The sequence below is a fragment of the Panulirus ornatus genome, chromosome 36 (assembly GCF_036320965.1).
Source record: "Panulirus ornatus isolate Po-2019 chromosome 36, ASM3632096v1, whole genome shotgun sequence".
Taxonomy (NCBI): Eukaryota; Metazoa; Arthropoda; class Malacostraca; order Decapoda; family Palinuridae; genus Panulirus; species Panulirus ornatus.
Window position 1 is genome coordinate 16,359,859 of NC_092259.1, and position 16,492 is coordinate 16,376,350.

The 16,492-nt window shown below is 37.5% G+C and overlaps 1 protein-coding gene across 3 annotated transcripts in view; it reads right to left on the reverse strand.

Annotated features, from left to right (window-relative positions):
- Positions 1–3,637: 3,637 nt before the first annotated feature.
- The window catches only part of LOC139760414 (uncharacterized), a 121,531-nt gene continuing 108,676 nt past the window's right edge, over positions 3,638–16,492 (reverse strand). For all 3 annotated transcript variants that reach the window (XM_071683586.1, XM_071683587.1, XM_071683585.1), the window contains exon 2: positions 3,638–8,748. In XM_071683586.1, coding sequence (XP_071539687.1) covers positions 5,649–7,031 — 1,383 coding nt within the window. In that variant the 5' untranslated portion in view covers positions 7,032–8,748 and the 3' untranslated portion in view covers positions 3,638–5,648. The remainder of the gene's footprint in view (positions 8,749–16,492) is intronic.

The window sequence follows — 16,492 nt, forward strand, 5'->3', positions numbered from 1 at the left end:
GGTTAGGTTGGTAGGTTGGTAGGTTAGGTTAGGTTAGATTAGTTTGTTAGGTTCGGTCGGTGACTGTTTTGTTGACCACGTGTTTTTAGGTTTTTATATTTGTTTTCTTTGTTTTGACAATAAATCATTTAGCTTCATTGTCAAAACAAATGTTCTGTTTTTTTCAATGTTGTTTTCATAAAAAGACAGAAGTGTTTTTATGAAAACGACATTGTAACAAAAACAAAACAGGTTCTTTTTTTCTTTGTAATGATATCAATGTATAGGCATCATTATGTATACACATATTTACTTGTCTTATTCATATCAATGTACATTTTGTGTATAATTATTATCGATATCAAAACATAAGCACTGTTTTTGTTGCAATAAAGTTGTTTTCTTATTAAAATCGTGATTTGGCGTCTGTATGCATATATTCATTGACTTGTTATGGGTAGGGTCTTTGGCTGTTTTAATGTCAACATATGACTCATTTTTATCGGTCAATTGTTTTTGTTACAACGAGGTTAAAACGATTGCTTTCGTTGTCATTTTCTTACAAAAAATAATCTTTTAGCTCCTGTGAGATTCAATAGATATTGCATTATCACTATGAAGGTTTTAATATTACTACGTTCTTGGATGTTCTATTGATGTTAACAATTTATTGTTTCACTTGTCACAACAAAAAGTTGTTGAAAACTTTTTTGCTGTCGTTTTGATATGCATAATTCTTATAGCTTTTGTAATGATGCCAATGAGGATGGTACTAGGCTTTGAAAATATGTTGTCTCGATGTTTTCTTGTCAACACGCTTATTTAGCTGATTTTGTCGTTTTTACAGCAAGAAAAAATGTTTTAACGTGCGTATACAATTTCTCTTAATTTGTTACAGCTTCTGATCTGTAGCTTTAAAGAAAATGGCATTTTAGCGTCTTTGTTTTTGGGTGTCTACACATTTCATTTGGTTGTCTTATTGGTATGAGTATATATTTCGTGTATCTATTATTGATATCAAAGCATGTTCTGTAATTGTTGCCACAACGCTAGAATAACTTAGATATTATATCTATGTGGAAAAAGTGTTTTTGTATAAATGAGGATAAAACAACTTGTTTGGCTCACGTTTTGACGTTTTGACGCATCGATTCTATGGCTTTTGTGATGATGGCTGTTTTAATTATGTCAACATATGATATTTGATTGCTTCAGTTTTTTATAGATGTGAAAATTATTGATTAACAATGTAAGGATGACACGTTTTTAGACGTTTTATTCATGTCAAAAGAATTATTGCAATGAGGTTAAAAAAAATTGCTTTCAATGACGTCTTTATAAAAAAAAAAAAATTCTAGGGTTTTTGACTACCAATGTTGTTTGGTTATAACTTCTTAGAAATAACTTCTTGTTTGTAATAATGAAAACACGTTAAAAAGTTTTCTAGATGTTTTATGAAAGTCAGAAGAAATCTTTCATTTAAATTTCAATTTCTTAGCATAAATTTTGTTTAGACGTTTTCTCGATATCAACACGTTTCTTAGAAAAGTCTCATATTGATGTCCTAATTTTGTCATTTTACGGCAAAAATGAGTTACGTTAGGTTAGGTTATGTTAGGTTAGGTTAGGATTTAGGTTAGGTTAGGTTAGGTTAGGTAGGTTAGGTTAGGTTAGGTTAGCTTAGGTTAGGTTAGGTTAGGTTAGGTTTTAGGTTAGGTTAGGTTTTACGTTAGGTTAGGTTAGGTTAGGTTTTACGTTAGGTTAGGTTAGGTTTTACGTTACGTTAGGTTAAGTTAGTTTAGGTTTTAGGATAGGTTAGGTTAGGTTAGGTTTGGTTAGGCTAGGTTAGGTTTTAGGTTAGGTTAGGTTTTAGGTTAGGTTAGGTTAGGTTAGGTTAGGTTAGGATAGGTTACGTTTTAGGTTAGATTAGGGTAGGGTAGGGTAGGGTAGGGTAGGTTAGGTTAGGTTTTAGGTTAGGTTAGGTTTCAGGTTAGGTTAGGTTAGCTTAGTTTAGGTAAGGTTTTACGTTAGGTAAGGTTAGGTTAGCGAGTTTAGATGTTTAAAAAACTGCATTCAATATCGTTTCCATGGTAAAAGCGGTGTTTTGTGATGATGCTAATGGGGAGGGTTTCGATGTTTTAATAATGTCATCATACGTTGTTTCGATGTTTTATTGATGTCAACATGTTTTTTAGATGATTTATTGATGTCAAAGTTAATTTTTTCGTTTTGTTGAAATGATAAAACAACTTCTTAGGCTATTTTGATGCCAAAAGAAGGGTTTTCTAGTGCATGTTCTTTTGATTTTGTATTATGTCAACTGTTTTTTCTAATGATGTTAATGGTTGTTTTAATGATGACACCACATGATATCTGAATGTTATTGACGTTAACATATCCTTAGATTTATTATAGGTCAGAAGGAGTTCTTTTTTTTTTTAAATTAAGTAGCTTATTTAGTTAGAAAAATTGACGCTTTAGCGCAAATTCTATAGTGGTTTTAATTATGTCCTTATGTCTTATTGATATCAAAACATGTTCTGTTGTTTTCATAATGCTTCCGTTGTCTTTTGTAAAATCATGTTCTACGGTTTTTCTAATGTTACTTTATTGCTTTTGTAATGATGTCAATGAAGATGGTCTTTGGTTGTTTTAAAGAAGTGAAAAATGGGTTAAGGATGTTTCCTTGAGCAAAAAAATGTTTTTGTTGAAATGAGTTAAAACAACTTTGGTTGTACTTTGGTGATTTACGGTCTATATGCATATGTTTCTTGACTTTTGTAATGGCTGTTTCAATGTCAACATATGTTTGGATACTTTACTGATATCAAAACGACAGATTTTCATTGATGTCAAAACAAATGCTCTGTTTTTGTTGCAGCGAGGTTAAGACAAATGTTTTCGTTATCTTTTAGCTCCTGTGGATGTTGCAATATTGATGGGAAGATTCTCTGTTTTAATATTTCCATATTTTTGGATCTCCTAATGATGTCAAAACGTTTTTAAATGTTTTGTTGATGTTACATCAAATGTTCTCTTTTCGTTAGAATATAGTCAAAACAACTTCTTTGGCAGTCGTTTTGATATGCATATGCTTTTGTTGTTTCGATGTTCTGTTGATGTTTTAGATGTCAAAGCAAATGTTCTCTGTTTGTCGTAATAAACAATTTGTTTAATCGTAGTTTTTATAGCAAAATGGCATTTTAGCGTCCGTAGACACAAATTCTATGGCTTTTGTAATGTCAATGGTAGTGACTTCGTTTTGTTTATTTCACATTATATTTGGTTTTATATATATTGTTGCCATAAAGTTAAAAGGGTGTTTTAGCGTCTGTACGCATAAGTTTTTGGCGTTTGTGATGATGTCAACACATGTTTCTTTGATGTCATATCGGTGAAAAAAAAAAGTCGTTTTTATTAAACTGAGGTTAAAACAACTTTTTGGCTGTCGTTTTGATAGAACTGTACGCAACAGTTCTATGGCTTTTGTAATGATATCATTGGGGAGGGTCTTTGGCTGTTTTAATGATGTCGACAGTTTTTTTATTGATGTCAAAATTATAACTGCACAAAACATCCTTCAAGAGTTACTGATGAAAAATAACACAAAACCACCTAAGAGAAAGTTATTGATGAATAATGAAAGCAAAAAACAACCTTGATAAAATGAGTTGCAAAATGTTATGTTACAGAAAAATATCTGCACAAAACATTACAGAAATTTATTTATGAACAATTATTGCACAAAACAATCTTAAAGTTATTGATGAAAAATAACTACACAAGACAATCCTCATAGAAAGTTATGAATGAACAACAACTGAAAGAAATAATAACTGCCCAAAACAAACACAAAGATACTGATGAACAATAACTGCAGTGTTATAGATGAGAAATAACTAAACGAAACAGCCTTACAGAAAGATACTGATGAATAATATCTATACGAAACTTAATGAAAGTTATAGATGAAAAATAACTACACAAAACATTCCTTACAGAGAGTTATCAATGAACAATAACTGAAAGAAATAACCTTATTGATGAACACTAATTGCACAAAACAAACACAAAACAATCATCCAGTATTATTGATGAGAAATAACTAAACGAAACTGTCTTACAGAAAGTTATTGATGAACAATATCTACACAAAACAACCGAATGAAAGTTATTGATGAAAAATAACTCCACAAAACATCATTACAAAAAGTTATTGATGAACAATAACTGCAAAGCAACCTTAAAGTTATTGATAAAAAAAAACTACACAAAACAACCTTGCAGAAAAGTGTTTGATGAACATCAACTGACTAAAGCTACCTTACAGAAAGAGATTGATGAAAAATAACTGCAGAAAACCTTACAGAAACTTATTGATAAACAAAACCTTGCAGAAAGTTACTAATAAAGTTAACTGCACAAAATTAGCTGTACAAAACCTTACAAAAAGTTGTTGAACAATAACATCACAAAAAACTTACAGAAACTTTTTGTTGAACAATAACATCACAAAAAACTTACAGAAAGTCATTCATGAACAGTAACGTCACAAAGAATTACAGAAACTTCCTTATGATGAAAAGTACTGCACAAAACAAGGTTACAATAGCTGAAAACATTACAGAAAGTTGTTGATGAAAGATAACCGCAAAAAACACAAAAAGCTATTGATGAAAAATAACTGCATAAAACCATACAGAAAACTATTGAAAAATAACTGCATAAAACCATACAGAAAACTATTGAAAAAATAACTGCACAAAGCAAGTTATTATTGATGAACAAAAACTTACAGAAAGTAGATAAAACAATATCAAAAAGTTATTGGTGAACAAAAACTGTACAAAACTACCTTACAAAAAGATATTGATGAACAATGACAGAAAACAACCTTAGAGAAAGTTATTAATGAAAAATAAGAGCACAAAACACCCTTACAGAAAGTTATTGATAAACATTAACTGCACAAAACCACGTTCTTTATGAACAATTGCACATATGTTCCTTTGTTATTGTCTAGGGTCTTCGGCTGTTTTAATAATGTTGTTTGGATGGGTTATGATGTCAACACATGCTTCTTAGATGTTTTCGTTGAGGTTAAAACAATTGATTTCGATGTTGTTTTGTTACCAAAAACGGTGTTTTAGCTCTTTGCAATGAGTTTAATGTGAAGGGCCTTTGGGCGTTTTAATGATGTCAGCACAAGTTGTTTGGATGTCTTATTCACGTCAACATATGTCAGATGTTTTATTGATGTCAAAACAAATGTTCTGTTTTACTGAAAAAGTTTTACAAGTTCTATTGCTTTTGGCAGGGTCTTTCACTGTTTTGTTGATGGCAATGTGAACACTCAAATGGCTTCACTCCTGTATGAACAATCATGTGCCTTACTAAATGTCTTTTGGCAATCTTACTAAATGTCTTTTGGCAATGTGAACATTCATACGGCTTCTCTCCTAAATGAAGTCATGTGCTTCACCACCTCATCCTTCCGGGAGAACGTCTTTTGGCAATTTGAACACTCATACGGCTTCTCTCCTGTATGAACAATCACTCTTCCGAAAGAATGTATTTTGGCAATGTGAACACTCATATGGCTTAACTCCCGTATGAAGAGTCATATGCCGCACTAAATCACTCTTCCGGTAGAAAGTCTTTTGACGATGTTAACACTCGTATGGCTCCTTACTTGTATGAAGAGCCATGTGCCTCACCAAATTACCCTTCTTGGAAAAGGTCCTTTGGCAATATGAACACTCGTATGCTTTTTCTCCTGTATGAATATGTATGTGTTGTACTAAATTACTCCTCCGAGAGAATGTCTTTTGGCAATGTGAACATTCATATGGCTTCTCTCTTGTATGACCAAGCATGTGTTCTACTAAATGACTCTTCCGAGAGAACGTCTTCTGGCAACGCGAACATTTATATGGCTTCTCTCCTGTATGACCAAGCATGTGTTCTACTAAATGACTCTTCCGAGAGAATGTCTTTTGGCAATGTGAACATTCGTATGGCTTCACTCCTGAATGAACAGTCATGTGCTTCACCAAATCATTCTTCCGTGAGAAGGCCTTCTGGCAATGTGAACATTTGTATGGCCTCTCTCCTGTATGAACTATCATGTGTTGCACTAAATAACTCCTAAAAGAAAATGTCTTTTGGCACTGTGAACATTCATGTAGCTTCTCTCCTGAATGAACAGTCATGTGCTTCACCAAATCATCCCTCCGGGAGAACGTCTTTTGGCAATGTGAACACTCATACGGTTTCTTTCCTGTATGAACAATCATGTGCTTTACTAAATCATTCTTCCGGGAGAATGTCTTTTGGCAATGTGAACACTCGTGTGGCTTCTCTTCCGAGTGAGCAATCATGTGCTTTACCAACTCACCCTTCCGATAGAATGCCTTTTGGCAATTTGGACACTCATGTGACTTCTCTCCTGTATGAACAATCATGTGCTGCATTAAAACACCCTTCTTGGAGTATGTCTTTTTGCAATGTAAGCATTCATATGGCTTCTCTCCTGAATGAGGAGTTATGTGCTTCACCAAATCACTCTTCCGGGAGAAGGTCTTTTGGCAATGTGAACACTTAAATGGCTTCTCTCCTGTATGAACAATCATGTGGTTCACTAAATATCTCCTCAAGGAGAATGTCTTTTGACATTGTGAACACTCATATGGCTTCTTTCCTGAATGAAGACTGATGTGCATCACCAAATCATCCTTCCGGGAAAAGGTCTTTTGGCAATGTGAACACTCATACGGTTTCTTTCCTGTATGAACAATCATGTGCTTTACTAAATCATTCTTCCGGGAGAATGTCTTTTGGCAATGTGAACACTCATATGGCTTCTCTCCTGTATGAACAATCATGTGCTTCGCTACATTATTCTTCCAGGAGAACGTCTTTTGGCAATATGAACACTCATATGGCTTCTCTCCTGTATGAACAACCATGTGCCGGACTAAATAATACATCTTGTGGAACTCTTTTTGGCAAAGTGAACACTTATGTGGCTTCTCTCCTTTACGAGTTGCCATGTTCTACACCAAGTTAATTCTCCCAACATATGTCTTTTGGAAAATACTTAATTGTTTTTTATTTGCACGAACTTTCACGTCCCTTAAATTTTCATAATAAAATTCTCTACAAAATGTTCTAGAGTATAGCTAACATTCCATTCATTTGCCCTCCATAAAGTTACCATGCAAAATCACAAAACAAAAGAGCACGATTCCCTCATGTTCAGTGAGTGTACACTACAGTTGGAGCATCACAAGATAAGTGAACTGAGCACCTACTGCTCCAGGTACCACAGAGTCAACTATAGAGGTGAACTACTCACAACCTGTGAGGTGAAGCATACAGAGGGCTCAGGTAAACAATGTACCTTCCAAAGTAAGGTCAACCATTACACCCTCCAACCAAGCATTACCTGCAAGATATGCCAGCGACCCTATATGACAATTCACATTCTTCTCTCTTCTTCTGCATTCCCATAACTAAAAGTCCAGCTATCTCTGTAAGTACATCTCAATCAATTACTTACACTTCACACTGCAAGTCTTACTTACCTTAACATGTCTGACAACGACAAATTTTTTCATGTAAGGTTAGTTCCAACACCAGTTATGAAACGTTATCTTTACAAAGACACAATCCCACAATCACCTACTACAGACAGGAATACCGGTTTACATCTTAGGGCCTTACACTAAGCAGGATAAACCAGTCAAGATCATATTAAATATTTTGACGAAAAATGAATCTAGTTATGAGAATTATTTGTCATTAATCTACATCTGACTATTGTATTTATAATCAAAAAATGCTAACTATAACATTTTGATTTTATCTAATAGTAACATGACTTTGGGGGGAATAATTCAAAATACATCTCGCTATCATGAAACTATGAAGAGGTCATTGTTTAGAGTTCTTGTCATAAAGAAATGTATCCAATAATAATTTTATTAAATATAATGAAAAGTTTAATTGCACTAAACATGAATTATGATCCTTTTATTGTACTAAACACGAACTATGGTCATTATTGTATTTAGCATGATCTATGGTCCTTTTTATTGTACAAAACATGAACTATGGTCCTTCTTATTGTACTAAGCATGAACTATGGTCCTTTGAACTGTACTAAACAAGAACTATGGTCCGTGTTATCATACTTAAGGTGTTTCTTATTTTAGCTGAGACAGCTCAGGGAGCTGAGTTGGATGAACAGTTGGGTTGACTGTGGACCAACACCAGCAACCTGGCAGGATTCGAACCCATGCGCTATGATCCTTTCTGCACTTAACATACACTTTGGTTTTTCTAACTGTACTAAACATGAACTATGTACTATATAAAACTTTCCCTAGTTCTTTTTATTGTTTTTACTGTTCACTGTTGTTTCTACTGCTATACTGTCATTGATGTCTTTCACATGCTGTTGATGCTGCTCTAAAAACTCTACATCAATCTGATTTATTGATGCAGCTATGTTTCTACTGATGTTGCTCTTGTTTATACTGGTGATCTTGGTATTACTGATTCTGCTTGTGTTTTTCCTGATGACACTCCTTATCTAACTGCTATTGCTACTGTGATTATTGGTGCTTGTCTTGTTTCTACTGATGCCGCTTCTGAAGATGTTTCTGAAGATGCTGCTTCTGTTTTTACCGATGCTTCTTCTGTTTGTACTGTCATTTCAGGAAAACTTGGAAGCTCATATCATGTTATTGTGCTGAACACAGACAGCTGCCAAAGACAGAAGATTAAACATTACAGAACACACCCTTTGCCAACATATAAAAATAAAAGCTTTTAATCATATCCTTATCATACACCAAGATGAGGTCGTCAGTATTAATTACTGACACTATACTGAACCCAAATCTAGAGATAAAATCCTATAAAATCTATATGCCATCAAATATATAGTGATGGTAAATAAACATAAGAACTCTAACGCCAAATTCTGGCAACATATAAAAGAGGTGAGTTCCCCAAATTCAAGTGCTCCTGTTACACCAATGTATACACCCAATATCATGAATTAAGTTGTGACACCACAGATATGTAAATCATAAATCTAACATCAATCTATACTTTATCATGTTTAGGTGTTTACATTTGTGTAACAGACCTTTCCATGGTTTCTCCTGGCCGCTTCAGTCCAAAATCTTTTTCACGCCATCCTTCCATCTCTAATGTGATCCCTTCTCTTTCTCTCCTCCATTTCTGACACACATATATTCTTTGTTAACCTCTTCTCACTCATTCTCTTCCTATGTCTAGATCATTTCAGCACACACTCATTATTACCATATCTATCTCGTACCCTTTTGTTCAATACTCGATCAAATCACCTCACAGTTCATATCCAACAAATCCACCCTCCTCCGCACATCATGCCTGTGCCTCATATCTATGCAATATTGTTGGGACTACTATACCTTCAGAAATAATGATTTTCAGCAATGAAGACAACCTCTTTCCACACATCCGCTTCCATGGTTCCAATTGCTGCCATGCCCAATCCCAGATATCAAAAACACTTCACTTCCTCTAAATTTTCTCCAGTCAACTTCTCACCTCAATTAACCTTTCCATCTATCCCGCTAACCCTAATAATCTTGTGTTTATTCACATTTCCTCTCAACTTCCTCTTTTCACACAGACTTATAAACAGTCACCAACTTCTGCAGCTTCTCACTAACAAACAACAACTAACTCACTTCCCAGGTCCCTTCATCCCTAATGGACTAAATACATACACACATGCAAGCCTACATAAATAAATCGAACAGCCATGGAGACATCACACCTCCCTGCCACCGACCAACCTTGCTTCTTGCAGCTTTCCTCCCTCACCATATATTCTTAAAATCTTCCACAATGCATCTCTATGAACCCTATCATGTAATTTCCCCCGATTCAAAAATGCCACATATGCCACATATAGGGACGGGGCGGGAGAGGGGGACTGGAAACACTCCCCTTCTTGTATTTCAATTTCTAAAGGAAGAAACAGAAGTCAAGCTCATCCACCTCGAAGGCTCAGACTGGGGTGTCTGAATGTGTACAGATGTAACTGAGATGAGAAGAAAGGAGAGAGGACAAGAGATAAGAAGCAGCAGTAGTGGAAATGTTTGATAGAATGTAAGGAAGTAAATTCTGAGTGATATGGGTAAAACTGGAAGCGGATGGAGAGAGACGGGTGATTATTGATGCTTATGCACCTGGTCACGAGATCGAGAGAGGCAAGTGATTTGGGAGCAGCTGAGTGAGTGTGTCAGCAGTTTTGGCGCACAAGACCAGGTATTAGTGATGGGTGATATAAATGCGGAGTGAGTACTGTAACAGTTGTGAATGGAAATAATGAAAAGCTGAAAAAAGACTGACGATTGGGAATACCTGCTTTAAAAAGAGATATACACATATAAACGTATATGAGTATAGAGATGGTCAAAGAGCATTAATACATTACATGTTAAATTGATAGGCTGAGAGGAGCAGCTGCTGAAGGCAAAGGTGAAGATTTGGAGGTTTTCACAAAAGAAGAGAGAATGTTGGGGAGAAGAAACTGGTGAGAGTGAGCTTGGAAACTTGGAAAGGAGACGTGTAGGAAAGTACCATGAGATATTATGAGTAGAGTGGGACAGGAATGAGAAGTATTCAAGGAAGCGGTGATGGCATGTGCACGAGATGCATGTGGCATAAGAAAGGTAGTGGCGCACGAGTATGAAGTTTTCATTTTCGTGCCCTGGCAGTCCGCAGGGCGTCGGATTTCATGTATAACGTCATACGCATTGAAAACAGTTTTCAGTATTATTTGAATGGCCAAATATGGAGGCAGCAATGACGAATACTGTTAATTACAATCGATTTTGAGTTACAAAATAAGGTCGCTGATTATGATTTATAAAGGGCTCGAACTCTGCCCTCCACCTAGCTGATCCACTACATATCAATCACAAAATATCTACGTCGTATTCTAACATACCATAAGACATAGGTTACCTTGTACCCTTATTTCCAGGATTATTATCCGCAAAATAATTGCAATATCATTGGTTATTGCTGATGGCGGATGAACGGCAGGAAAAGGCGGGAAAGATGAATGTTTGCAGCCGATGTCCGGACTTGCCTCCTTCTCTACCCGTTGTACTATGCTCTATACACCCATAATTGCAAGCATGCTGCACTCTCTCTCTCTCTCTCTCTCTCTCTCTCTCTCTCTCTCTCTCTCTCTCTCTCTCTCTGGAGTTTTAGAGCTATATTCTAATTAACATGAATAGTCTGCTACAGTATCCATTCTCTGAATGGCCTCCATATTTGGCCATTCAAATATTACTGACAACTGTTTCCTAAACACTGTGGACCGGTAGGTTGCCAGGGCATGATAATGAAACCTTCAGATTCATGTGCCGCGACTATAGTGAAAGAGAAAAGACAGGCGTTTGGACGATCTTTGAAAGGAGGACGTGCAAATGACCGGGAGATAAATAAGAGAAAGCGGCAGGAGATCGAGGTAGGTTCAAGGGTTAAAAGAGAGGGCAAATGAGAGTTACGGAGAATAAAAAGATGTTTTGGAAAGAATAATAACGTGCGAAAGACAAGAGAACAAATGGGAACATCGGTTATTGGGGGCAAGGGGGAAGTGATAACAAGTAGTGATAAAGTGAGGAGGAGATGGAGTGAGTATTTTGAAGATTTATTGATTGTGTTTGATGATAGAGTGGTAGATGTAGGGTACTTTGGTCGGGGTGGTGTGCAAAGTGAGAGTAACGGAGAGCGGTTTGGTGAAGATGGTGAAAGCCTTGCGGAAGATGAAATCCGGCAAGGTGGCGATTCTGGATGGTATTGCAGTTGAATTTATTAAGGGGGTGACTGTGTTATTGATTGGATAGTAAGGATATTCAATGTGGATGGATCATGGTGAAGTGCAAGTACAGAGCATCAGATTGGGGTGGAGCAGTGTGGTTTTAGAAGTGGTAGATGTTTGGACCAAGAAACATTTAGAAAAACAGATGGATTTTTATGCAGCATTTATGGATCTGGAGAAGGTTATGATAGGGTCAATATATGTTGGGAGGTAAGCTGCTAGAGGCAGAGAAGTTTTTATCAAGGATGTAAGGAAGACAGGAGAGTGGTTCTCAATGAAAGTCGGTCTGCGACAGGTGTGTGTATGATGTTTCCATGCTTGTTTAATTTGTTTATGAATGGGGTGGTTAGAGAGGTAAATGCAAGAGTTTAGGAGAGAGGGGCGAGTATGTAGTCTGTTGGGTATGAAAGGGCCTCGGAAGTTAGTCAATTGTTGCTCGCGGTTGATACAGCTGATTCGAGTGAAAAACTGCTGAAGTTGGTGACTGAGTTTGGAAAAGTATGTGTAAGGAGAAAGTTCAACACAAGGTTGAGGGACAAATTAGTTGGGATGCAAGTTTGAATGGAAAAAAATTGGAGGAAGTAAAGTGGACTTGGCAGCGAATAGAACCACGGAAGCAGAAGTGAATCATAGGGTTAGGGAGGGGACAAAGGTTCTGTAGGAGCTATGAAGATTATGTGGAAAGAGTGAAAGCTACCTCAAAGAGCAAAAATATGTATGTTTGAAGGAATAGTGGTTTCAACTATTCCAACAATATCATATGGTTGCGAGGTTGTACAGGAGGAGGGTGTATGTGTTGGATATGAAGTGTTTGAGGGCAATATGTGGTGTGAGATGGTTTGATCAAATAATGAAAGGGTAAAAGAGATGTGTGGTAATAAAAAGAGAGGTGGTTGAGCAGAGGAGGGTGTGTTGAAATTATTTGGACATAAGGAGAGAATGAGTGAGGAAAGGCTGACAAAGAGGATATATGTGTCAAAGGTGGAGGGAACAAAAAAAAGCTGGAGACCAAATTGGAAGTGGAAGGATGGAGTGAAAAAGATTTTGAGTGACAGGGGCCAGTTCATGCAGGAGGGTGAGAGGCGTGTAAGGAAGAGAGTGAATTGGAATGATGTCGTCTGCTGGGGTCACTTGCAGTCAATGGACTGAGCCAGGGCACGTGAAACGTTTGGGATAAACCAAGGAAAGGTCTATGGGGCGTGGGAGCTGTGGTTTCGGTGCATTACACATGACCAATATTTTTTTTTTTTCTTTTTTTGTCTTTCCCTGGCGCTACGCTGTTTTCTGTGGGTCAAGGTGGCGCCGGAATAAAAGAAGGAAAGCAAGTAAGAATACATAAGAATGCATATGTTCATATGTATATGTATGTATATGCAGTGACGAGGGAAATGGCGATCAAGTATAATGATATAATAATAAAACAAAGATATATGTTTCTCAAATTTTTCTGACACCCTTTGAAGCAAACACCTGATCTGGCATCACTCTCTGTCACCATTCTCCCATATAGCTTACCAGATAAACTCAACAAACTTATACCCCTGTAGTTTGAATACTCTTGCCTTTGTACAGTGGCACTATACATGCATTCTGCCAATCCTCAGGAATATCACCCTGATCCATACATACAACGAAAATCCTAACTAACCACTGAACAAGAGTCACACTATTTCTGAAGACGTTCAACTGCAGTACCATCTACTCCAGCTGCCTTGCCATATTTAATCTTACACAAAGCTTTCATAGCCTTCCTTCACCAAGCAGCTTGCAATGACTCTCTCACTTCGCATTTATATATTTATATTTCAAATCTTATTATACTTAATCACATAAACGCCCACACACACTCATATACACACTCATATACATCCATCTAACCCCCCCCCCCACGAGGAAGCCCCAGGGAAAGAAAAAATGACCCGAAACCACAGCCCCCTTTCCTAATCCAGGCCTAACAGACCTTCCAAGGTTTACCCCAGACGCTTCACTTGCCTTCGTTCAATCCATTGACAGCATATCGACCCTGGTATACCACATCGTTCCAATTCACTCTATTCCTTGCAAGCCTTTCTACCCTCCTGTATGTTCAGGGCCCGATCGCTCAACATCTTTTTCACACCATCCTTCAACGTCCAATTTGGTCTCCCGCATCTTGTTCCCTCCATCTCTGACACATATATCCTATTTGTCAATCTTTCCTCAATCATTCTCTCCACGTGTCCAAACGATTTCAACACACCCTCTTCTGCTCTCTCAACCAAACTTTTTATTACCACATATCTCTCTTGCCCTTTCATTACTTACTCGATCAAATCACCTCACACCACATATTGCCCTCAAACATTTCATTTCCAACACAACCGTCATCCTCCGCATAACCCTATCTATAGCCCATGCCTCGCAACCATAAAACATCGTTCAAACATATCAATTTTTGCTCTCCGAGATAACGTTCTCGCCTTCCACACATTTCTCAACGCTCCCAGAACCTTCGACCCCTCCCCCACCCGGAGACTCACTTCCGCTTCCATGGTTCCATCCGCTGCTAAATCCACTCCCAGATATCTAAAACCCTTCACTTTCTCCACTTTTTCTCCATCTAAACCTACTTCCCAACTTTCCTCTTTCACACAATTTACCAAACTCAGTCACCAGCTTCTACAGTTTCTTACCCGAATCAGCCAACAGAGCTGTATCATCAGCGAACAACTGATTCACTTCCCAAGCCCTTTCCTCCTCAACAGACTGCATACGTGCCCCACTCTGCAATACTCTTGCATTCACATCCCAAACAACCCCATCCATAAGCAAATTAAACAACCATTACGCACCCCTGGGAACCAATCACTTTCCTCTCTTCCTACTCTTACACATGCCTTACATCCTTGATAAAAACTTTTCATTGCTTCAAGCAACTTACCTAACACACCATATACTCTTAATAGCTTCTACAGAGCATCTCTATCAGCTCTATCATATGCCTTCTCCAGATCCATAAATGCTACATACAAATCCATTAGTTTTTCTCAGTATTTCTCACATACATTCTTCAAAGGAAACACCTAATCCACACATCCTCTACAACTTCTGAAACCACACTGCTCTTCCCCAGTCTGATGCTCTGTACATGCCTTCGCCCTCTCAATCAATACCGTCCCTTATAATTTCCCAGGAATACTCAACAAACTTATACCTCTGTAATTTTAACACTCATCTGTATCCCCTTTGCCTTTGCACAATGGCACTATGCATGCATTCCGCCAATCCTCAGGCACTTCACCATGAACAGTGAATATCCTCACCAACCAGTCAAAAACACTCACCCCCTTTGTAATAAATTCCACTGCAATACCATCCAAACCTGCCGCCTTGGCGGCTTTCATCTTCCGCAAAGCTTTCACTACCTCTTCTCTGTTTCCCAAACCATTCTCACTGACCATCTCACTTCGCACACCACTCAACCAAAACATCCTATATCTGCCACTCTATCATAAAACATATTCAACAAACCTTCAAAATACTCACTCCATCTCCTTCTCACTTCACCACTACTTGTTATTACCTCCCCATTACCCCCCTTCACCGATGTCCCCATTCATTCTCTTGTCTTACGCACTTTATTTACCTCTTTCCAAAACATCTTTTTATTCTCAATAAAATTTAATGATACTCTCTCACCCCAACTCTCATTTGCCCTCGTTTTCACCTCTTGCACCTTTCTCGACCTCCTGCCTCTTTCTTTTATACATCTCCCAGTCATCTACACTATTTCCCTGCGAAAATAGTCTAAATGCACTCTCTTTCACTAATAATCTTCTTCATCCCACCACTCACTAGCCTTTCTAATCTGCCCACCTCCCATCTTTCTCATGTCGCAGACATCATTTGCGCAAGCCATCACTGCTTCCTTAAATACATTAAATACATTCTTCACTCAATCTCTCCTGGTCCTTCCTCACACAAGTCTCCTTTCCAAGCTCACTTACTCTCACCAGCTCTCTTCACCTCAACATTATCTCTTCATTTTTGAAACCCTTTACAGTTGCCTATCAGCACATTAACATCCAAAACTCTCTCTTTTACGCGCCTATCAATCAACACCTAATCCACTAACGCTCTCTGGCCATCTCTCCTACTTACATACGTATACTTATCTCTCTTTTTGAACAGGTATTCCCAATCACCAGTTTTTTCCGAACACAAATCTACAAGCTCTTCACCATCTTCATTTACAACACTGAACACCCCATGTACACCAATTATACCCTCATCTTTGCATTAAAATCACCCATCACTATAACCCGGTCTCGTGCATCAAAGCTGCTGACACACTCACTCAGCTACTCCTAAAACACTTGCCTCTCATGATCTTTCTTCTCATGACCAGGTGTATAGGCACCAATAATAACACATCTCTCTCCATCTACTTTCAGTTTTACCCATACTTTCTTACATTCTACCACATACTCCCACAACTCCTGCTTCAGTGGTGCTACTCCTTCCTTTGCTCTTGTCCTCTCACCAACCCTAACTTTTTACTCCCAAGACATTCCCAAACCACTCTTCCCCTTTACCCTTGAGCTTCGTTTCACCCACAGCCAAAACATCCAGGTT